This window comes from Phalacrocorax carbo, chromosome 12 (assembly GCF_963921805.1).
Source record: "Phalacrocorax carbo chromosome 12, bPhaCar2.1, whole genome shotgun sequence".
NCBI lineage: Eukaryota > Metazoa > Chordata > Aves > Suliformes > Phalacrocoracidae > Phalacrocorax > Phalacrocorax carbo.
In genome coordinates, this window is record NC_087524.1 from 2683500 (window position 1) to 2707031 (window position 23532).

Sequence of the window (23532 nt, forward strand, 5' to 3'; positions counted from 1 at the left end):
CTTCTTGAGAGTTTTTTCAGCGTTCAAGAGAAGGATGTAGATAGCAGAGGAACTTGGCAGACTTCCCAATTTATTGTAACTCTTAAGGTGCCAACTAGGGATGTAAAATACAAAAGAAACATCAGGGAGGAGAAAGGTAGGGAAAAGCATAATCTCCTCAAATGCTTTTACTGGCAACCTCTTTACTCCCCTGATCTTGCCTTGGTCAGTGTTTAGAGAATGTGCGGTATGGCACATTTTTAATTCGTATTTGTGTTTTAGCTGGGTTAATAATGAAATAGTGCGCTTAGTGCAAATGAAACCTTGAAGACGAGTACTCTAGGAAGAATTGTGTCTGAAGTGGTAACTTCTGGCATTCAGAGTATTCGGTCTGTAAGTACCCGCAGCAGAAAAACTGATGTGAACTTTGTTTGCGTGTGTGTTAATATAGTGAGGTCGTAGACAGTTGTTTGACTGTCTTTTAGTTGCTACAGAAATGCCTGCATAAGCTTTAGATGTTATCACTGTCCTCCTGATTCCCAGTCAGAAGTTACTGCCTGTTTTCCAAATTTACTGCCCCTCCCAGAGCTGGGGTCCAAAACTGACCGTGCAGTTACTCTAGTGTCAGTCTGTAATTGCTGCCAGTGGTAATTTATGCCTTTATTTTTTTAAACTACTCTGCCCTGAGGACTGGGGTGCTCATGTGGTTAAATCTTGCCCATGTCTGGAGGAGATAGGGGGTAATTCTTCTAATTTGACTTGGGTTTTTTTGTTGTTTGTTTTTGTGTGTTTCTTTTAAACTGATCCAACTTGATTTGGAGGAATATTAAGTAGATGGCCTAAAGGCTCAACCATATCTCATACTGAAACAGACTCTAAGGCTGCTGTTTTGTACTGGGGATGCAGAATTTTAAGTACTGGTACAGGAGTCCCATGTTGGCAATCTTTGCTGGCCACCTCTTTGCCACTCTTTCATATAATATACCTTATCTTGGGGGTAGGTGGGGGAAATTCCAGAGAGTGAAAAATGTAAACCAAAGAAAGTTACCAGAATATGTTGTTCCCGTTTTTTCTTTCTTCAATAGTGACTAGAGGTTTTGACGATGTAAAAAAAAAAATCAAACCTACGTACTATGTAGACAACATGGTTTTTAGAGTAGCTGGTTCAATTTAATAATCAAAATGCTGACCATTTACTGGCAGATGTTTTTTCACTAGGTTCGAGTACCATTCCTGATAAAGACAAGCAAACAGTATTTTCCCTGCTGAGGCTTTTTTAGAAACTGATAAATATTTCCTGAGTCTGCATGGTAGTCACAAAATCCGTGCCTTCCTGCCATGGAAATGTGATACCTATGGGAGTTGTCCCCAGTAGCAGCCTTCGTCAGTTAAACAGCTTGTGTCACTCAATCATATGACAATCTTGGCATTAGTCTGCAAACAAAATGTTGTTCTTCCTTTTTACCAAGTGAAAGCCAGTGACATCAAGATGTTAAGGCTTTCCTAACATTTTTTTTTTTGTTTTAGCCTGACATTGGTGCTCTGTGTCCTGAGGTTATTAAGCATCTGCATAAATGACAGCATGGGACCTTTGTGTAACCTGCTTTTCCTCTCTCCTTCTCCCTTTCAGTGTTGAGGTTTTACATAAAATTGATGTGCTTTTTATGTTTGAAGCATTTCGGATCTTTTTTTAAAGGGGTCTGTTCTTCAGTGCCAATGAGTGGCAAGAGCTCAATATCTCTAATAAGATATTTTAGGAAGCAGAGATCCTGCATATTTTTTTTTGTGGAGATTGTCATGTGTTAGTACTGTGAAGCTGGGAAACATTTCTAAATTTTTAATAGCTCAGCATATAAGAGCACTTTGCTATTACACTCCCTAAAGCCAAATAATATAGGAAATTTGGTTTATCTGCAGACATGATACAAGGTATCTGAGAAAGGTGGCAACTTCCACAGCTTAAAGGACCTTGACACTGAGATGTAATAATGTTATTTTTAATTACAGTGCAGCTTATGATGCCATCCTTGAACGAAATGTTGCAATCAAGAAGTTAAGCCGACCATTTCAGAACCAAACCCATGCTAAAAGAGCCTACAGAGAGCTTGTTCTTATGAAGTGTGTTAATCATAAAAATGTAAGTGCAGTGTCCTGCTTTAAATGTTAAAGAATTGACTAGACAGTTATTCTTTGTAAAAGTCTTAAAAGTGACTTCAGAGGGTGGCGTCCTCTGTAGATTATAGAGATTTCCATTGCATGGCTGTGTCTCCGTGATAAGCACAGAGGATCTTTCAGAAGAGTTATTACTGGTTAGTTTTAATACCTGCCCAATCTTCAAATACTCCTTCAAACTCAGAAAGGGAGCCAGTGTTACTTTGCTACATCTTACAGGCAGCTGGCAAATAAGAATACTGTGAGTGGTAAGTGCATCCTTTCCTGTGTTGCTTCTGCTAGACAAATAGGAGGGAAAAAAGGCTGTGATAGTTTAAGTTTTTTCGTGGTGCATGAATGAGTTGGGAGTCTTGGATTGTGACAACAGGGCTGTCTGATGCTTAAGAAGGTCTGGAGTAGACAAGGTAATAGAAATGGGGAGAGAATAAGTGATAAATTGATCAGTTGGACTACAGCGGGCTGGTATTGGCCATTTTCTTTCTTCAGAGACAGCTGTGTCCCATATTCCTCACCTTCCTTCTTAATACCCCTTCAGCAAGTTAAAATTTCCCCTGGCTGCTAGGGACGGAGAGAGTCATAGGAGACTTACTCTGTCTTTTAGCTACTTGGGAAAGTTTTTGTATTTTTTCTAAGGCAGAGATGGTTTATATGTGGATTCTCTGAAGGAAGTTTTACCTAACAGCATAATTCATAATGATAAACTATTGCAAGCCTGCCTGACTCTTGACGAGTAGTAGCTTGTCCTGTTTCTGCACATCCCATCCATTCTTAGCAACTGGGAAGTACCCTAAAGCAGCTCCAAAATCTGTTTTTCTCTTTGGGTGGGCTTGTTGCTTTACCCCTGTCAATGGCAAAGTGGTATCTCTGAGGTAGTCTTTGTCAGTTTTTAATTTTATTTTTCCTCATATGCAATAAAAATCTTACCAGCTCTCTTCAAACTGAAAGTAGGATGCAGGGGAAGATTGACTAGCTTTCTTAGGTTTTAAGCTTTGAATATTATCTTGTTAATGCACACAGAGTGTCTTTAGATTCTGTGTTTTGTGGAGGAAAAATACTCCTCAGTTAGCATCTATTGCAGCATGTTAGGCCTGGTTGAGCCACTGAGCATCCTGAGCTTCGGTGTGTACCGGGAGGTTTGCATCAGAATGCTGGGTATCGGTTTTGGTATGTTGACTTTACAACTTTGCTATTGTTGTGGTGCGATCATTATTCCTCTCCCCCTTCCTGCAGATAATTGGCCTGCTGAATGTGTTCACACCACAAAAATCCCTGGAAGAATTTCAAGACGTGTAAGTCTGATTTGAACTGAAGCTGAGAATTAATTTGAAATGTATTCACGCAGAAAGATGTACGAAGGAAAGAATACAATAAAATGGCAGTATTATCTGATGATTACTCTTTTTTTTTCTTCATAAGCTACATAGTGATGGAGCTCATGGATGCAAATCTCTGCCAAGTGATTCAGATGGAGCTAGACCATGAACGAATGTCTTACCTTCTTTATCAAATGCTGTGTGGTATCAAACATCTTCATTCAGCTGGAATTATACATAGGGTAAGTGAATTTAACTGTCTGTATTTTGCATTGTACCTGGTTTTGCCTTGAGTTTAAAAGGCAGAAAAAATTCAGGAATAGGAGCAGAAAGGGTGATCCCTCGCCTGTTCCATAAGCAGAGAGAAAGCTGAAAGGAAATCGTTACACTTACCTTTTTCACTGTAATTCTGGAATGAACCATTTGCATGATTTGATAGTAATCTGCACAGAGTAAATAAAGATTTGTGCAGTGAGCTACATTACCTCCTCTAATTCTATAGGGTATTCTATTGTAGTAGTCATGGCAGGAAAGAGTATCTGAAAGTGTCTCTGCTTTTATTGTTTTGGTAACCAAACCTGAAATCCCATCTTTTGAAAGAACTGCCCATTTTATTTCTGCTCTTTTACTAGCAGAGTAATGAATAAATATCTGAAGTCTCCGGATAAGCAGACGATGATGAAGACCCCTAAGTGGAACTTTCATACACCTGTGTGTCACAAAGCATTCACTCTGACTGCCTGCAGGCAGACCTGGCTGCCGTTTTTTAAATGGCGTGTGGGTGTTGCAATCCGGTCAAGAAATTCTGAATTTAAGGTTGCATGTTCAAGTTGAACATCTCAGATATATTTGTATGTAGTGTAAAGATTGCTTGAGATTGTCTAGTTATAACTTCTCAGATATAATATCTGCTGTTTTGGGAAATTTTAAGCTTGTATTTCTGTAGGGCTATATTTTTCATAGTATCTTTTTTAGAGTTTTAAAAGTGTTCATTTCAGAAACGATGCAGAAGATATAATTAAACTTACTCATGCGTGATACTTTCAGTCATTACTGCATAGTCTTCCTCTCCATCCTGTATACAGATGAGCTACGCAGCAAAGTAAATCACGAATGGCAGTTCCGAGCGCTGCCACCGGCATTGCTGTTTTGATGCTTGCCCACCTCGCTGTGGCCGGCGTGTTGGACGGCTGCAAGCTGCATCTGGCAGTGTGGTGCTCCCCTTCAGCACGCTGTTTTCCCCTCAAGGGAACTGGCACAATTATTTAGAGAATATGGCTCAAATGGCCAAACACTGCTTCCTTTTGCTCAGCTAGCTCTAATACTCATCAGCTACCTCATTCCAGTGAGCAGCTCAGAGGCAGAAGGCTGAAGGCTTCCTTCTTGCGTGCGATCTGCCCTGAAGGGCTGTGTTTGAAAGAGACGGGTTAGGGAAGGTAGGCAGAAGCCTACAATGCCTCCAGGCAACCAGGCATTGAGACGGGTCGGGGCTTCCTGCATTTTTCCGGAGACACTAGGCAAAGCTAGGATACTTCTTACCACAGCCATGCTATTATATTGCATAGGACAGATGTTATGCAGCCCTTTGTGTCCTAATGAATGTGCCTGTGGGATTGCAATAATGGTTTTATATGGTTTTGACAACAGCTTCACGTTTTCTGGTCTCTTTAGTACTTAGGGATGCAATGTGGCTTTTCCTAGGTCTTTTAGTTTTGGAAAACTGCATATTGCATGGACGAGCTAGAGTAGGTAATGTAAGAGTGGCTCTTTCTGTGGATCTTGGCTCAGGCAGGAGGGAGCTTCTGAAACAGCACTTGCTTCCCGGGCGGTTTGCACTCCTGTAAAGCGGGCACGAAAACACGGAGCCCGTAGAAGCCTGTAAACATTCATACATTTATAGAAAAGTAGTAACTACTCTCATAGTCGTTGGGCAGGAGTAAAGACAGCTCTGAGGATAGAATTCCTGCCTCTGTAAATGTGGGTGAAGTCTCTGAAATGCTTCCTATTGTGCAGTAGTATGAAGTACACAGATAACCTGTTCCTAGGAGACTATAGACACAATTGCCAAGTAAATAGTAACACACTTATGCATGAATGCTTTTGAACGCCATGGGCAGATACATTCCACCTCCGTGTCTCCGTGGCAGATTTTTCAGCTGACAACTGCTTCTCAGACTTTGTTAGAAGATTAAGTACGTTTAGGCAAAACGCTTGCGTTACCTACCTGCTGCGTGTGTTACGCTCTTACACTTCAAGGTGTAAAGCATCAAAATCCTGTTTCTCTGTGGAACAAGTTAAAACAAAACCTCAGAAGACAAGGAGAGCATGACATTTCATATGGACCGTGTGGCTGCAATAGTAACTCTTTATACTGCTTTTCTGGGCTTTCAGCACCACTGTCTGTAATGTCCAAATATAATTACTTCGTTGAAACTAGTTACTCCTTAAACATAGTCTGTGCTACTTTGGCTGCCTGTGGAGCATTCTGGCTATGATTCTAGCGTACTTTAATGTCCTCAAAAGCTTGAAGCTTGGTTTTTTTTTGCAGTTGGTAGTTTCACATGGTTTTTAACTGGGTTCTTCAGCTTCTAACAAAGCTGCAATAATCTTAGCATCTCAGTAACTTTTTCAAAGCTGGCTGTACATGTACACATGTACATGTGCCTGTAGTTCTGGACACTACCTGCCACAGGACAAGTGGGTTTTTTATAGCAAACTAGAGGCACAAACCAAGGCAGAAATCAAACGCAGAGTTTCAGATGACTTCACGTAGAAGTCGTAGGGGGTATACTTAGCTGCCACATCAGTGGATAAAAATATAATCTCGGTAAAGGTTTGACTGTAGCTTTACACCGGCTTCAACGGATATTGGCAAATGAACATTATTGTGTTCAAAACATTTTGCAGAGATGGAATTTCCAGCAAGTGTAGAAGTACATGCTCGTTTATGTTTCGCAACCTGAGGAGGGCGAATGATCGGCGTTGCAGAGTTGTGCCTCGCTGACTTGCTGAAGGACAAAGTGCCTCATTAGTCTTGCATGGAGGCTCTGAAACATGGTTTTCTGCCTGATTTTGAGCACTTAACAGAAGTGTCTAATTATGGAAGCCCATCGCACAAATCTTTTCTTTAGAAAGGGAAGAGCCCTTAGAAGCCATGAATTCCCTTCCAGAGATACCCCTCTCTCCCTCTCTGCGTAATGGGGAGATGGCCATGAATAATCTCTGATTTTTAGGCACTGACGTTTTACATTTTTAGGGTTAGGTTAGATATCTTCTGCTATAGGTTCTGGATATATTTATACAGCCTAACTAACTTGATCAGTCTTATAGGAGCTTTTCGTTCCTTGCTCATTTAAAAGGTAAGAGGTATTGGTTCTGCATGAATTTGGATGCAGTGTAAGTCAGCTCTTGCCTCCATCATTTTGAAGGACAGTTCTGTATTCCAAATTACAGCATATTCCTAGGCTTGATGACAACTACATGATGTTCAGAAATTAAGGGTGGACAGTACTCTGTAAGCTTTTGCTTTTTGTCCTCATAGTGATTTTTCTTTTGCAAAGGGAAGATATCTTAACATTTTTAGTGTGAATCCTGCAGCTTTGGGATGTAAGCATGTACCTGGGATTCTGCAGGGAACATCCTCCAAAAACTAGAACTGTGCAAAAATGCAGCTGATGATAAACAGGATTGCAGCAGAAACTGAAACATGCATGTTAAATATCCGGAATGCCTTATAATACTTTCTCAAATGCCACAAATGAGTTGATCTTTTAAGCCAAAGTTGTCTGCAGGGTCTTTGTGTGTGTGATTTGGAAGTGTGCGCGTGAATGTGTCAGTATGCAAGACTATTAATTATTTGTTAAAATTCTATTGTTCTGGAGCTCTTTATTTTTCTGATGTTTCCTCTCTGTCTTTAATGAAGCTTTCGTAGCTTTCTGAAAGCCATATAAGTACAAATGAAAACTACATCTATCTTGCAGACAGCCACTTTTAAGCCTTTATGAAACAGGGAAGGATAGGGCTACTTGTCAAATGCCTGCAGCTCAAATGCTGGTGTCCTCTGCCGCATCTTGGGTTTCTCTCTCATTAATCTTAGTAGAGGGTAGGCAGAAAGGATCCAAGCCTTATCTATGTCAGCCTGCGTGCTGTGAATGATTTTACGATGGCAAAGTTAATCTGGAGTTACGCTGTAGTGGTTGCTCTGTGACGTTCAGATGTGTGTAAGATCCTCCCGAGATAACGACTGAGTATGTCTGTGCAGTGTCCATACAAACAGGTGTCGTGAAGCCGCTGTTGTCAATGTGGTTTTAGGGTTCAAGTCAAGAGAATAGAGTTACCAAATTTCTAACTAAGCTCTGAAGCTGTATCAGGGCGTTTTCCATGCCAATTTAATGATTGTGCTAATTTCTGGCAGTTTTCCAATGGTGCCCTTTTGGGTTTGGTTGCCAAAATCAGTATAAAACCAAATCCTAAATGTGAAACTAAATCTATGCGAGAGCATTGGGATTTGCTTCCTGTTGAGAGGAACATCTGCATTGGTTCAAGAGAGGTAATGCAGCCTTAATTAGCAAAGAAACCTTTTTAATTTTTACTTTGTTATAATTTTAGAATTCTTGTATGAAGGTGATTATTGCATCAAATGATTTAAACAATTGTCATGATACTTGTCTTCCGCATCGTGGTAATAACCATTGTTCCAGTGAGCAGTTTCTAGACCTTTCCTCAGAGCTAACATTTCTTACTAACCTCAATTGATTTCAGACATTGCTAACATATCTTGTAACGCTGGTTGTATTTTCCCTCTTTAATTGCTATATAAATCTACAAGCACAATAAGGGAATTAATTCTGTAGTCTGCTGAATGCACATGAATTTATGCAAGGGGAGAAGAAACTGCAGTTGTAGCAATAACCTACCTGTATATGTGGGGTTTAATGTTAGCAGTATTATCTTTTAAATATGTGAACCACGGAGTACTGTGTGCTTGTCTTAGCAGTCATATATGATGTTTCTTTTTAAAGGATTTAAAGCCCAGTAATATAGTAGTAAAGTCAGACTGCACTTTGAAGATTCTTGACTTTGGACTGGCCAGAACTGCAGGAACTAGTTTTATGATGACGCCTTATGTAGTGACTCGTTACTACAGAGCACCAGAGGTCATCCTAGGGATGGGATACAAAGAAAACGGTCAGCAAATATAGTCTTTCTTTGGCATAGCTTTATTTTTTGTTTGGCACACCACATTTTACATGTTAATGTTTTTTTTCAAGCTGTAGAATTTTTATAAATTTGCCTTGTGACCAAAACGCAGATTCTGGATACGCCAATTTGTTTATTCAACACAACCCATTAGAAACGTTTGCATTTAATAGGAGAGGAAATTGAGGGCCTTGTTTGTTTAAAAATTTAAATAACGTCCTTGGTAGATTAAGTTTCATCCAGGAAGAACTGGAAATATATTTTCTTAATGTGTGGTAGGTACCTTCATATACCTTCACCTGACTTTATTCCTGTTGAGGATGTATATTGTGAATGATCAGTAAACGTGTCTCCTAAACTTAAACATTAAATAACTATATTCAGTATAGCCTTTCAGGATGTAGGGAACTTAAAGGCTTCTACTTGTGGGAAGAACGCACAGAGTTCCATCATAAAGCATCATAGACACTGTGAGGTCCATGATGAGTTCCAAGGAAATTAGTTTACTTTGTCCCTCTGCATACATTTCCCTCCTCTTTATACTCGCTCTGTGGCCCTTCTCTCAATATCTGCTACAAGAAAAGAGGGAAAGGGTACAGCATTTGAGGGCAACACGTGATCAAGTACATCGCGTCTTCTGAATGAAACAGCAAGTATCCTTTAGGAAACCAAAGTCTTTAGGAAACCATTGATCCGCTGTCACTGTGGTCAGTTCAGCTCACTTGGTGGCTCAACCTCAGTCAGGCCCAGTGCACAGAGATCACCATTTACTGAAGGTGTTTTAAACCCTCTATTGATTAGTCCTCCAGTAAGGCCCGTGAGTTGCCATGGTGCTTGAGGCTTTGTTAGCTGTCTCCTGGTGGTGTGAAGCATGGCTCCTCGGGTTACTGACACAGCTGGGCTTGCTCAGCTCTTCAGGATTCTTTCTGTGGTCCACAAGCCTCCCTGGCCGCTGCACGCCCTTAGGGCAGGTGACTTCAGGCTGTGTGTAAGCGATAGCCGCTGTGTCTAAACCATAGAGGGTTGGTTTTGTTGTCGTTTATAAAAGCCAAGATGAATAACTTCTATTGGTGTTGACAATGGAAGAAGCCAGCTCAGAGGAATGGGAACAGAACTTTTTTGCAAGTCCCTGTTCTTTATTTCTGTTTGGATCGTTCATGAACGTGAGGATGCGCATTCCCTCAGATGGCCTCCATGGTTGGCTGCTTTGCCCAAGGTTGAGTGGAGCAAGCTTAAAGCTAGTTTTTTAACTGCTAGAGTTTTGTAGAAAGTATATATTTAGGATTGTCTGCCTTCCCCCCCCCCCCCCCCCCCCCCAAGAATTTACATTGGCCGGTTAAGAGACACTAGATAAAAGAACCTAAAGCTGTAGTCGAGTCACGCGGCTGCCCTACAGAAAGAATTGATAAAATTGAAACCACAAGTTTTCTGACTTAGCTTGCCTGGTTTACATTTTTTCTCTTAAATATTAAGTAATTTTGAGTTGCAAAAGTGCGAAACATTCTTTCCGCTAAAATGTTGTTTAGGTTATTATTGGAGTTAAATAGACTGTGTTGCAGAGCAGCCTGTCATGCTAGTGGCAATCCTGTTCCTTAAGCAAGCGTGAATTCTGTTGTGCAGCAGAATATAAATAAAAGTCTACTTTCATATGGAAAACTATCACGTCTTCCCCAAAGCAAAATAGGTGGTCGTTGAGTTGAGAATGCCACTTTTGGAGAATGTAAAAGTTAATCTGTTGGCTGAGTCGGAAGACAATCGCATTTCCGTATGCGCGGTTGTCATTAAAAGGCTATTCACATAAACTTTTACTCTTCTTGATCTCTGCCTGATGAGTTCCTCATTATGGAGCTCCCCTGGCAGGGCTGCAGAGGGCAGGGAGGCAGGTGTAAAGGATGTTCTTACAGCAGGAACCACGGGCTGTCCAGGATCCTCACCTGTCAGCTTTGATGCCTGGTTTAGACCTTTAAGCCTATAGTTAAATTAAAAGGTAACTTACTTAATTTAGAGTTAAATATTGAAAATTGACAGCTAACTAATGGTTAACATTAACATTTAGTTTCATTGAACTGGGTCATCTGGCAGGTTTATGCCGTTTCCGTGCCCCGCTGAACTTCCGCGGGAGGATTGCAATAGATGTTTTGATGGCTGAGGTACCTACTGCAGGGTAGTATCCTTTTGGTACCATACCACGCACAGATGACATCTTTGTTTTAAAACTAGCAAAGATCCCAAACAAACTGATGATAGAGTTAACTTCTACATAGGTTTTGATACTGAAGGAGATAAAGCACATTTGGGTATATTACATTAAGAAACCAGGCCTTGCAAACTCAAGAAGTTCAGAACTGAAGGACACCAAAACTGTTCGAGCACGTGTACCTTAACATATTTAGATTTATGTGCAGTTACGTGCGTGATTGTCAGGGAGGTGAAAGCAAGGAAAACCCCAAACTCTCTGAAACTACTAGTTTCAAGTTCCCTAGTATGTACACTGGGTTTGAACTTCATTTTCACTTGGGATTTGTTCCTCTTAGAATTATAGAAAACAGTGAGTTCACTCCAAATGGGGTTTTTAAGAATAAAAGACACTCCGTATGACAGGCAGTAAATTTTAAAAAAGCCTTTTCAAATCCGTAATAAGTTTTCACTCAGTCTGCTATGCAGGTATTCACAGGAGCGGTCCTCAGTGTACAAGTTAGTCTGGCTTCGTAAAAAGCGAGTCCTACACATAGGCTTCACTTGCTTAGTGAACGTGGCAAACCCCTCCACCCCCACACACCGTACGTTTGGTTTTGTAGGGTGACCAGAAGGGGTTTCCAAAGTTTTTCATCGCCTCTGAAGTAATTTGTTTTCTGAGGCATGATGATAAGTCATTGACTCACGTTATTTCTCTTCGCAGAATTCTCCGTGCAGTTTTGGGCGTTGTTTTTATCGTGTGGGACACCAACTAATTACACTAGATTTGGGTATATTTTGCTTTGTGATGACAGCAGGTTGTTTTGGAGTTGAAAAAGTCAACTTTTTACTTAAAGTCAAATGCAGAACTTGGCTTAAAATCTTTGGGTCTCTAAGCCAAAAAAATATCTGTTTTTCTTAACTATTTGAAGAGAGTTTTTTAAAGAAAAAACACTAATCATAAAATGTTGACAATCATTTTTAAATGAACCAGGCCCTTAATTTTGACCTATTAATATGTACAACTATGATCTCCTATCATACAATTTAGATACTATTTTAGAGGAACTTATAAATAAGGGGAAGGAATATTTTCAGTAAAAACATTGTTTGCTTGACATTGCTGAGCTCCTTCAGAACTTTTACGTGTGATTTTTAGTACACAACTGTTGTCATTTAAATCCCCTTCTTATCTGCTTACTTGAAATTCGAGTGTCATGTTTGACATAAAAGCGTTCATAGCAATACAAAGTCATTATTATGACTTCAAGAAAACTTTTGCGTACAGAGTTAACAGTATCTCTGAAAGCAACCACAAAAGAAATTGGCATACGTGTAAAAAGTAAACTTGTGCATCTTTGAGTATGTCTTCTGAGTGATTAATTTTAAGGTAACGTATAAAAATGTGTATTTCATAGCAAAAAAAAATTGCTTTTGAGCTTTGTATGTTATTTCAGCATAACTGGAGAAATATTTTTAAACAAATAATTTTAACTGAAAATCTTTTAGGAGCATACTAATATTGCCATTAACTGATCCTCTAAAATTCTAAGTAATCTTCTACTGATTGTGTTTGCTTTTTATTTAAAAGGAGAGAGAGATGCATGGTAATCTGACTTTTTAGGAAACACTTGATGGCAAATTTTAATTCCTATGTGATAACCAATTGATTCTCCTCCTGAAAGTATAAACTGTTTAGATGCATAGTATTTTTAAAGGTCAGTTTACTTTGCCTCTTTTAATTATTCCGACAAATGTAATGGAATTACTTTCAAGAAGTGAAGTTATCTTTGGGGCTCCAGTCTGGTCTGGCAGAGGTAGCTTTGCAAGCCTCAGAGCCTGGAGAAGGACTTCACTCTGCTTGATTCGCGTGTATCTCTCTCTCTGCTCTAGCTCTTGCTCTAGCACTGTGTTAAACAAAAGGATGTTTTTCTGCCTTGTATTTGAGACAGTTAAAAGCTAATCCTTATCTATAGTGTATTTTAAAGTGTTTTAATTGATTAATATAAAGACTTGCTCTTCTTGTGCTGTCTCTGCACTTTATAGGATGCAGTCATGTTATGCTTCTTTTAATTTTAAATGACCGTTTGCTTTGCTTTTCCTTCTTTTTGTGCTACAAACATAGTGGATTTATGGTCTGTGGGGTGCATTATGGGCGAAATGGTTTGCCACAAAATCCTCTTTCCAGGAAGGGACTGTATCCTTGTGCTGCTGCAGCAGGTTGAATTAGTCAGGCAGTGATTAACCTTTTCATTGATGTTGTGTCCTGAAAATGCATATTGTACAATTGTTTTATTAAATGAACATGGATTTTTCTTGTGGTACACTTAAAAAAATTAAGAACTTCATTTATATTCAGGCTGCACCTAGCAGTAGGACATAGTCTCTGCTGGTCCTGTAGTTAGCATATCTTCACCTTCATTCATTTTCATTACACACGCTTTTTATAGTCACTTCATGTGTGTGTGTCTCTAGATATTTTTGTTTACTTTATTTTAATAATTATCTTTTATGTTAATATCATTGCATTTTATTTTCAGTTGACATTTGGTCAGTTGGGTGCATCATGGGAGAAATGATCAAAGGTGGTGTTTTATTTCCTGGTACAGATCGTATCCTTACCTTTGGCCTAGGGTGTAGCTGTAAAAGGTCAAAAGATGCTGCAGTAATGTAGTTCCAGATTAAGGTGGTTCTAATTTTAAAATACTGGTTTTAAACTGCCTTTTCAAACTACAATTTGTAAGTTGGTAGTTTTGGTTCCAGGAATCTGCAAAAATGTCTGCAGTTACACCATTTAAAGCAAAACCACAACACAGCATTACTGTGTATGACTGTCTTCAGAGGTTAACACTAAGCGAGATGAACAAAGTACCACTGGGGCAAACAGATCTATTTTTCCTCTTTTCTTTTGCCTTTTCCCCCCCCGCCTCGTCTTTTTCCAGTTTAATACAGTGTGTATCCATTGCTTTTGGATGTTGTCACATTTAAGACAGACTTTTTGTGTTTAGATGGTGGAGATGGTGGTTTACTGATTCGCATGCATTGACTTCTGCTTTAGAGATCGTTTTTATGTAATAATTTACTAATCTGTTTAGTACCCAAGCGTGTTAGCAGTTATTCTTTACATTTTATAGGAAATGCTTACAAAAAATTCCTGAAGAGATGCATTAGTTACAATATGGAGTTCTATATTTTTGCATGCAGAAATGATCTTGCAAGCATCTTTTAGAAATACCTGGTTCCTCTGTCTTTCTGTTCTGTGAATGGCTTGGTGAGGTTAGCTGTATGGGTTGTCCTGCGAGCAATACTTCAGAAAAAAAGGTCTGCTGAAACCTCTGGATCATCACTAAAATTACCAGATCTAATTGGAGTTTGGCATCTTATTTGTTTTACTAGTAGTTACACTCCAGTTTTTTAGATGCCGTCAGAATTTTTTTCCGGCTTTTGCTGCAGGTTAGGTGTGTAATAGTTGTTCTAATACCGCTTTGGGGTGAATATTGGATGAAGATTGTGAGGCACGGTGGGGCGATCCAGGGCATCCTTACTTTCCCACAGCTCTGTCCCTGCATGAGCTGCACCATGCTTAGCTCTATGCATGTGTTTTGCTAGCATGGCTTCTCAGGTTAGGCTCAGTGCCCTACAGTGTAAACACTGTTTTTTTCAAGGCCTGTACTAAAGCACTGCAGAGCTTGAAAATCCTTTTATTAAGGTCTACTCTTAAGTTTTAAGAACATAAGAGGGAGCCTGCTATATCTGACTGAAGGTTTAGGTAGCCCAGTCTTTGATGGTAGCCAAATAGAAAAAGATGGGGAGAATATAAGAATGAGATAAGCCTACGTCTCTCCCAGTATCTAATCATCTGCAACTGGGAAATCCTGAGCCAAATGTTGCTTATTTTTGTTCAGTAACGCGTATGAAATTCCTCTGCCGTGAACTGGTCAATCATAGAATCACTGAATGCCTCAGGTTGGAAGGACCTTTGGAGCCCATCCAGTCCAACCCCTGCAGCGAGCAGGGACATCTGCAAATAGATCAGGTTGCTCAGAGCCCCGTCCAGCCTGGCCTGGAATGTTTCCAGGGATGGGGCATCGACCACATCTCGGGGCAACCTGTGCCAGGGTTTTACCACCCTCATAGTAAAAAATTTTTTCCTTTATATCCACTCTAAATCTGAATCTGCCCTTTAACTGGTATAAACTTGTCAATTAAGATATTCCTTATATGTCCTTGGAACCCTAACTTCTGCATTTGTCTCTGACAAAATTGTCCCTGACCAGTGTGGCCAAGATGTCATCCTTTACGTGCCCACTGTGCTCAGTGATGCGTGGTGTTAGTGAGAAATCACTGACTTGGGAGGGTCCTGGGCTGGGCTGAGGTATCAAGATGAGAACGAAGGACGAAGCACCTACGCAGTGTATTTCTCACGAGTACCTTGATGACGTGTAGTAGCTTGACTGCTGTGAATATGTGTTCAGATCACAAAGTGAGTTGTTCTCCAGAACCCAAACAACACCTTTATTTAAATTTGTTTAATACATTTTGTGAGTCTCTTAATTTTCTGTCTCTCAGAAGTATATCCTTTGCTGTTTAATTATGGTTTTGAGTAAAATACTTGTTACCTTGACTGACTTTATCATAGTCTTGCTTTGTTTCACTGTTTTCTCTAAGAAGGTAGTCCTAATTAATGATGATGGACTTGATATTTTATTATTATTTTCTGTGTTTTCTCTCTGTTGGTTGTTTCTTTTGGTTTTAACATAACTTACTAGCTGAAAATTAGACACAGTGTTTTTCTTAGCTGCATAACCTTAGATATTGATCAATGGAATAAAGTAATAGAGCAGCTAGGAACACCATGCCCTGAATTTATGAAGAAATTACAGCCTACAGTCCGAACTTATGTGGAGAACAGACCTAAATATGCTGGATATAGTTTTGAAAAACTCTTCCCAGATGTCCTTTTCCCAGCTGACTCTGAACACAATAAGCTTAAAGGTAAGGCCTGTCTTCTGTGTGTTGTATCTTTTAAAAGCTTCAAAACTGATGCGTTGAACCGGAACGTGTCTTGGTTTTGTTGGCTATAAAATCATCCTGCAAAGGATTCAAATATTACTAATACATATATCATGGGGGTGGATGAACTCGCTGGTGTTGCTTACCTTCGCTTTCTCATCTTTTCTGAAACAGCTGCTATCCTGGAGATACCTTTATAAAGAAAAGTAAATATATAAACTCCTCTCAGTGACAGATGCCAACATGATATAGAGAAGTGGGGGGAGGGTGGAATAGAAGTTGTGTAGGCAGAGCAGATCGTCTTTCTCTAGGGATGAAAATAAAGTTTTTATATTCATAATAAATAGAGATCCTGTAGCTACTGAAATAACTTACTGGTTCTAAAAGTCACCCACTCAGTGGAGTCCCAGACTCACCATATTTTCTGTGACTAACAGTACGAGACAGGTTTTTTTCCCCGTCAACTGTAACAGAGGGGTAGAAGGTCTAGAATAGCACAAGGCTGTACTGCCAGCTGAGTTATTTCACATGAGGATGTCATGCCAAGGGGTGCTGTACTCTGAAAACATAGTGAAATATGTCCAATCCCTTTCCCACCTGTGTTATTCTCGTCAATTTTTTTTCATCAAGTGGACCACTTTTCATAAACCCCAAATTACGTGAGGGTTGCATAGATATTAAACTGGAATTCATTTACTCGATCTCTCCTGTCCTTATCAGCTTTGAAATACTGCATTAGATGCACTAAATATAGCACTAGTCTAAATAGAAAATTTTGCTTTTGCAGCAAGTCAAGCAAGGGATTTGTTATCAAAAATGCTGGTTATAGATGCTTCTAAGAGAATCTCTGTGGATGAAGCCCTGCAGCACCCATATATCAATGTTTGGTATGATCCATCAGAAGCAGAAGCTGTAAGTTCTTGTTTTAGCTCTCTGGTTAGGAAGGTACTGTACTAACGCAAACTGGTGATGCTTGATACAACTTCTCAAAAGAAGATTATTGCGGGATCTACACATTTCACTAGAAGCTTAGCTGAGCTGTAATCATTTTTGTTGACATAGATTGACATGTTTCTAGAAATAGCATTAGGAACGGATGCAAACTGAAGTACCTGTATCTCTGTGTGTGTTTGTGTATAATGGCATATAATCTCCTGGATATGTAGTAATGCATCTGAAATCTTTCATATTGGGTTCCAATTTATTGAGCCTTCATTGCTTCAGTGTGGTTTGACTGCCCTTGGTAGGATTCTGAGATATTTCCCCCTGGGCAAGACAAATATTTTCATTAGTTGTAGCAATTGATAGTACTCTTAAACTAGAAAGTAAGTATTTCAGCAAAATTTGAGTACAGGATCTTGAGCTTTCAATTATTAACACTAATGAACAAAGGGATTAATTGAAACTTTTTCTGAAATTAATTTCAGGACACTTTCAGCTTATGAGAAAAGTCTTAATTTATTGTAAGAGAAAGGTGGTTGGTGATGGCCCACTAAAAATAGAAAAAGATGCTTGATGTAAATGGTGCCAGTTAGAATTCTGCTGATCCATAATAGCCAGAGGGAAAAATTATTAATTAACAGTAAGTAGGTAAAAAGGGCTGCTTGGGCGGGAGACTGCTGCACGTAGGAGCTCTTTTACCACACTGTTCAGTTTCTATTTTAATTATTACAGTAATATAAGCAAATCTGTTAATCAGAAGAGGGCTTCAAACATGTAGCAGCATCTAGAAAATAGGCCAAGTCCAAGTGTGAGAGAAGACATGACCCTGTAAATACAGTATTTTTAAATCAGGCTAATATTCTGAGGGTGGGTTTTTTTCATTTATTCTGGTTTTGTATCCCTTTTGATTGCTTTATCATGAGCTAGTTTTGTTTTTCAGCCTCCGCCAAAGATACCAGATAAGCAGTTAGATGAGAGGGAGCACACGATAGAAGAATGGAAAGGTAAGAATGGCATTTTAAGTTTACTCAGGCCTTTGGAAGTAGGCTGGCCCCCGAGGATTACTGTTACTAAGGTTCTTCTGAGCAACCTAATAGTATTTACTTAAACTGTCGGGAATGGCAAGGGAGTAGATCTGTGCTTCAGAACCTCTTTATTGTTGGGACATTAAAAATTTTCCTGTGAAAGTGCTGAACCTTTGTAGTGAACTTAAGACCTGCTCATTTTCAATCACCTCTTGCCATTAGGCAACGGTTTTAGAGAGGGTGACTCTTCTGGACAGGCTGTTACAGTTGAAAAAGGTGCAGGAGTTTGAGGAATATAACTCTGAAGTAGAAGCACTAATCTTCAAGTGAAGAGGATAGTAGCCATCCTTATTTTCAATCAAGCAGAGAATTTGAAAGCAGAAGCTATAAGGAGCGTTAGTAACGGGCGAGATAGTGACGTTACAGCCGCTGTGGGACGTGCTGATGCTTATCAGCAGTTGGATCCTGAGGAAGTAGCTGGGGTTGAGGTGTGGAACAGATCAGTGTGATGCAAGACTCATACTTCCAAGAGCGTGATTGTTAGTGTTCAGTACTGGTTCAGTATATACGTTTCCTGGCTGTGTATGAGGTGTAAAATGATAAAGTAGAAGGGGAATGTCTCTGGTACATGTAAAGCTTGTGCTTCATTTTGAAATTGCTTCTAAAAGCTGTGGTGTTATTGCAAAGGTCCTAATGCTAAGAAGAAAATGCAGGTCCGGAGAGCTGTGCATGCTACAAACGTTGCACTTAAAGAATTTAGTGTATTGAGCAATCTAATACTTTGTACTGAAAAGTCTAGGAGGGGACATTAGACCTGTATAGCTTTTTTTTTTACCCCCACAGGAAAAAAAGCAGGGAAAATATTTCATGAATCATTTTTGACAGTTTCATTATGTTGGCTGGTAATGGACACAAGTCCGTAAAAGCTAGTGCTACCACACTTTCAGGTTGCTTTCTATTAGAAACTGAGTTGAAATTGTAAAGGCAGAGATAGGGAGAACTGTGGAAATTCTCTTACCATCCTCCTTCCAAGCAAAGTTACTTCCCTTGTGAAGCAGATATGCTGAGGGTATTTCAAGCAACGTGGAGTTTACTTCTGAAACTCCCAGAGCCCTTGAAATTATAATTCTTAAATGCTTTTTTTCTTCCAAACTGTTGTGTGTTGCATTAGTTTGCCAGTGACAGTTAAGTAGTAGCACAGTATTCTGACAGTCGGTTCTTACGAGTTGCATTTAATATGTTTAGGTCTTCTGTTGTTACTTACGTAGAGTCACAGCTGGAGTCTTTGCTGGGTAAAAAGCTGCCTTTAGCCTAGAAACCTTCTGGCCCCAGTACACAGGGTGTGTGATTCATCTTACAAGCACTTCTGACCCTTTTAAGGATGAGGACCTTCTGTAACTGGAAGATAAAGTTGCTGCTTTCATTTGGGATGGCTACTTACATGCCAATATTGTATTCCGTTTCATGGGGATCTGGACCTTTGATGTTGTTGCTGAGGAAATTTAGTGGCAGATGTGTGTTGGGAAGATGGCAGTGCTGTTTGGGCTTGTTCCTACCTGTTCCTTTGAAGACTCCAAATGAGTTTATCTGTACCAAAGAAGCCATTGGTAAAAACCAAGTGGTTATTAAGACTCAGCTTAACCTCAGGTCCTCGTGCAGCCTGGACCGAAGAGTCTTAAAGCAATGTCAGTGTGTTCTCGAGAGTGCCGGGCCATTGTAGCTCCAGCAGAAAAGAATCACACATTTTTATATCACTTGCCAGTTGTTCTGTAGCCTCTACAGCCTGATGTTCCAAACTAATTCGGAACAGTCGTGAACCTATGAAACTTAAATGCATGTTTTAATGGGAGATGTATTATCAAGCCAGTCTTGGGTTTGCCAGTTCACTTTTTTGCCTTCCCTTCTCTGCATTTTCAGAGTTGATATACAAAGAAGTCATGGACCTGGAGGAGAGAACCAAGAACGGGGTTATACGCGGACAACCAGCCCCTTTAGGTTGGTTACAATAAAAGCACAGTGTAGAGCTACATTGAGTTGTAGGTCAGGAGGGAGTAAAGGCACATCCAAGAGTAGCTGAACTCAAAAATATGGCTCTTAAATGACCAATAACCTCTTGAATTCTCTTTGAGATATTGCTTATTTGACTGGAATGTGTGGGGTTGATATCTCCTCTTTATTATTTTGGTAAATTCCTTTATTAACTGATGCTTCGTTCATTTCAGTCCTCAAGAAACATCTTGGTATGTACTGCTATTCTATTGCCATAATCTGGTTAGACGTGTAACTTGTAGCTGGTGCAGTTTCAAATAAAGGTATAACCGCTACTCACATCTATTCAGTAGTGAAACAGGATTTCTAGGTTGTCTGCCTTGAATATGCCCCCGTAAACAGAAAGGAAAAATACGGAGCGCTTTCAGAAACTGTTGCTGAATTTTGGAGCAAAGTGTGGCCGTTGACCAGCCGTTGATAGGACCCCATTTGCACTGTTGAAAAATGATGGCAAGAGTTGGACAGCTGTTGCTGACTCTGCTCAGAGTTCACTGAAAAATCACTTCACTGAGTCTGAGAAGCTGCTGCGTAGCTGGGGTTGTATCCATTCAATGTAGCTGAACACGAACAGCTATTTCCCAGCCTGAAGGGGAGGATCTGATGGATGAACCCAGTTTTCTTCTTTCTTTATCTAAATATGTAGATACATTCTAGCTTTAGGTCTCAGCATTTAGTAGTATATCTTAGCTCTGGGTTTATGCAGTATTATCTGTCATTTTTAACCATCAGCCATTAGCATTTTATTGTAATTTGACAGGTATCATGTCATGTGAGTTCCGTGGTTCTTGGCATATCGTTCGTTAAGCCCCACATTAGGCTTGTGGGTTTTATTCACTTTGACAATGGATTGAGACGCATCCCTTCACGCTTGCCGAAACAAAGGAAAGTAGTGACTCTTAGGAAGAGGCAGACTAATGCAAGCACTGAGCCGTGCAACTGTACCTGCAACTGATTTGCTGTTTTGTTTCTCATAGCACAGGTGCAGCAATGATCAATGGCTCTCAACACCCATCTTCATCGTCATCCGTCAATGATGTGTCTTCAATGTCAACGGATCCAACATTGGCCTCTGATACAGACAGCAGTCTAGAAACCTCAGCTGGACCTCTGGGTTGCTGTAGATGACTACTTGGTCTTTTGGGGGGTGGGAGGGGGGTCCTTTTAGTCATTAATAGGGCACCTTTAAAATTTGATGGTATTTTTGAGTGTTTTTTCAAAAATAATCATAGAATTCATCCTAAAGTGCTGTAATTTTAAACTGTAAGTTGTGTTAAAAGCAGCCACTTTTTTGCTGTAATTAACTGTAAAATATTAAACCTGATAATTTTTATTGTGGTTTTAAAATCTGCATATTTGCTTTACTATTATGCTGCTGATCTTTTTTTTTTTTTTACTGAATTTGTAAGATTTGTTTTATCGAAGCACATATTAATGTTGTGGTCGTTACCATATAATGAATTATTTAAGATTTTATAGGTTTTCAAATTTTTAATTAGAATTTATTCCGGATGTCTTGTTCATGATATCCTTCAAAGTTTTATGCTTGGTCGTACGTCCATGTGCAGGTGGAGGGCGAGATAATTCGGTGCGGCCAGCTGTAGCTTTGAGCATACTCTGGTGCTGGCAGCGAACAGAATCCTCTCTTATTTTGGCCACTTGCCTATAATACTTCAGCAAAAGCAACAATTAGTGAATTTTTTTAGAGAAACAGCGTACATTCCTCTGCAAAGTAACCTCATCTGAATGGTTTTACAAACTTAAGAAAGCAAAGCATATCTTCAAAGCTGCAGAAATATCTAGCCTAACCAAGTGACGTGATGTTTTCTGCAGAGTTGTGGCATGCCAAATCTTGCGATCACCATAAAACACGAGGATACTTCATGAATAATACATTGCAATGCAAATAAACTGTTTACTTCTGGCTTGTAGCCTGTTTTTGTACACACAAAACAAAGTGTATCCAGGATGTCTAGACTGCCAAGAGGGAAAACGAATATGCTCTAGCTGTACTTCCACGTAATATGTGATTCTTGGGAGTTTTGTTTCTTACTAGTTTTGTCTACTACGGTGAGCGCTCTTTGGGTAGATGAGGGAATGACGCGGATGCGAAGGGGCAAAACTTCAGCTATTCTTTTTCCACCAAAAGTAACTGATCGCTAAAGACCATTAAGTGGTAGGAGAACCTCAGGATTTCTGTAGCTAATGCATTAAGTGAGCAATACATGCCATCCAAAGGAGGGAGAAGTAGTGCTGTATAAATAAATATTTATCTCTTTAATTTCATCATGAGACCAGTGTAGCAGAAATCTTAATAATGGTTCATTTTGAAGTCATAAACATTCTGTAGTTTTCAGCACTGAAGCTCCAGGTTTCAATACACTTTTTAAACAAAAGTTATATTGAAATATATAGAACAGTTACTAAATAGTCATGTAAAATGGTGCTGCTCCTCACAGAAGTATTTTAACTGTTTACATTTTATATTTACAGAATGATTTATGTATAACTGACTTAAGTTTATGTATGAGTTAAACAATCATTCAGAATTTATTGCTTTGGAAAATGCAGATTTTTAGTGAAGCTAGGCTGTATAATTGATTGCCTTGTGTAGATGCGTATTTTGTGTAGTGACTTAGAATGTGAAGAGGAATTTACATTAGTAATGCTCACAAAAATGGGCATTAAAAAAATACAGAAGTCTTGCCAGGCGCAGAGCATAAGCAAATGATATAGCTGGCTGCAGAGGTCATCGTCCAGGAAAGACCAGTGCTCTTCAGTGTGGTTCCTTCTGCTTGTTGGGTTAAATAGGTATCTTTTTGAAGGTCTAATTGAAAGAGGAAAACTTGTCTTTGCAGTAAGTTTCAGAAAAATAGAAGCGATAGTAATGCTTTCAATATCTAACGTGTCTTTTTAAAAAACATACAGGGTTACAGGGAATGGTAGTGTCTCAAAGATGGCTAAATTGGTAAACTGCACAGTTGTTTCCCTGGCCTGGCTAGACTGCTGGTAAGTGTTGTGTGCGTGCAATTTTGCTTTCTTCACATGTATCTAATATTTCAATATTGCCTTTCGAAACCACATGTGTCAAGGCAATTATTTTTACAGGATCCTGCCAAATTGTACATAACCTCAGAATCGGCAGGGCATGTTTGGATTCATCTAGCACTGGAACATAGAAAAAATCTGCTCGAGTTGAACAGAGACCAACAGAATGGTCTGTTTTGTACGGTTTTTTAAATCAAAGTTTAAGCTGTGAATTAAGCCAAAATTTTTGGTCATACGACAATACTCCGTTGTTATATAGGGTCAAATGATATTCTGATCAGCCCTGTGTAATGAAGTTAAAGCTGACAAAATCAACTCCTGACGCCTGTAAGTGCTGTCAAGAACAGAACCTGGTAAATATAATTCCTATTTAAATTTATTTGGGGCCCTCTGGATTGCAGTGGTGACTGAAGTATTCTGAACCTTTAAAATAATTTTTGCTCTGCCTTTCCAGTGTCCTAGAGAAAACTTGCTTTAAAAATTGAGTGAGCCGAGATTGACTCGGCTTTTATCGCGGTGTGCTTTCAGTAGTAACTTGATTGAGTTCATAAGCTCTAAGGAGAATTGGGCTTTTCTCTTCTTAAGGTAGGGTTGGTGAGCGGGTGGGACTGTCCACTGCA

At 39.5% G+C, this 23532-nt stretch overlaps 1 protein-coding gene across 4 annotated transcripts in view; it reads left to right on the top strand.

Moving 5' to 3' along the window:
- The window catches only part of MAPK8 (mitogen-activated protein kinase 8), a 48735-nt gene extending 26946 nt beyond the window's left edge, over positions 1-21789 (top strand). For 2 of the 4 annotated variants that reach the window (XM_064463731.1, XM_064463732.1), the window contains exons 4-13: positions 1987-2116; positions 3382-3440; positions 3568-3706; positions 8486-8651; positions 13379-13450; positions 15651-15833; positions 16639-16763; positions 17734-17797; positions 19736-19813; positions 20847-21789. In XM_064463731.1, the coding sequence (XP_064319801.1) occupies positions 1987-2116; positions 3382-3440; positions 3568-3706; positions 8486-8651; positions 13379-13450; positions 15651-15833; positions 16639-16763; positions 17734-17797; positions 19736-19813; positions 20847-20992 (1162 nt within the window). In that variant the 3' untranslated portion in view covers positions 20993-21789. Of the gene's footprint in view, positions 1-1986; positions 2117-3381; positions 3441-3567; positions 3707-8485; positions 8652-12963; positions 13036-13378; positions 13451-15650; positions 15834-16638; positions 16764-17733; positions 17798-19735; positions 19814-20841 lie in introns of all 4 variants that reach the window. The other 2 variants (XM_064463733.1, XM_064463734.1) reach the window with 2 other exon arrangements.
- Positions 21790-23532: the final 1743 nt, after the last annotated feature.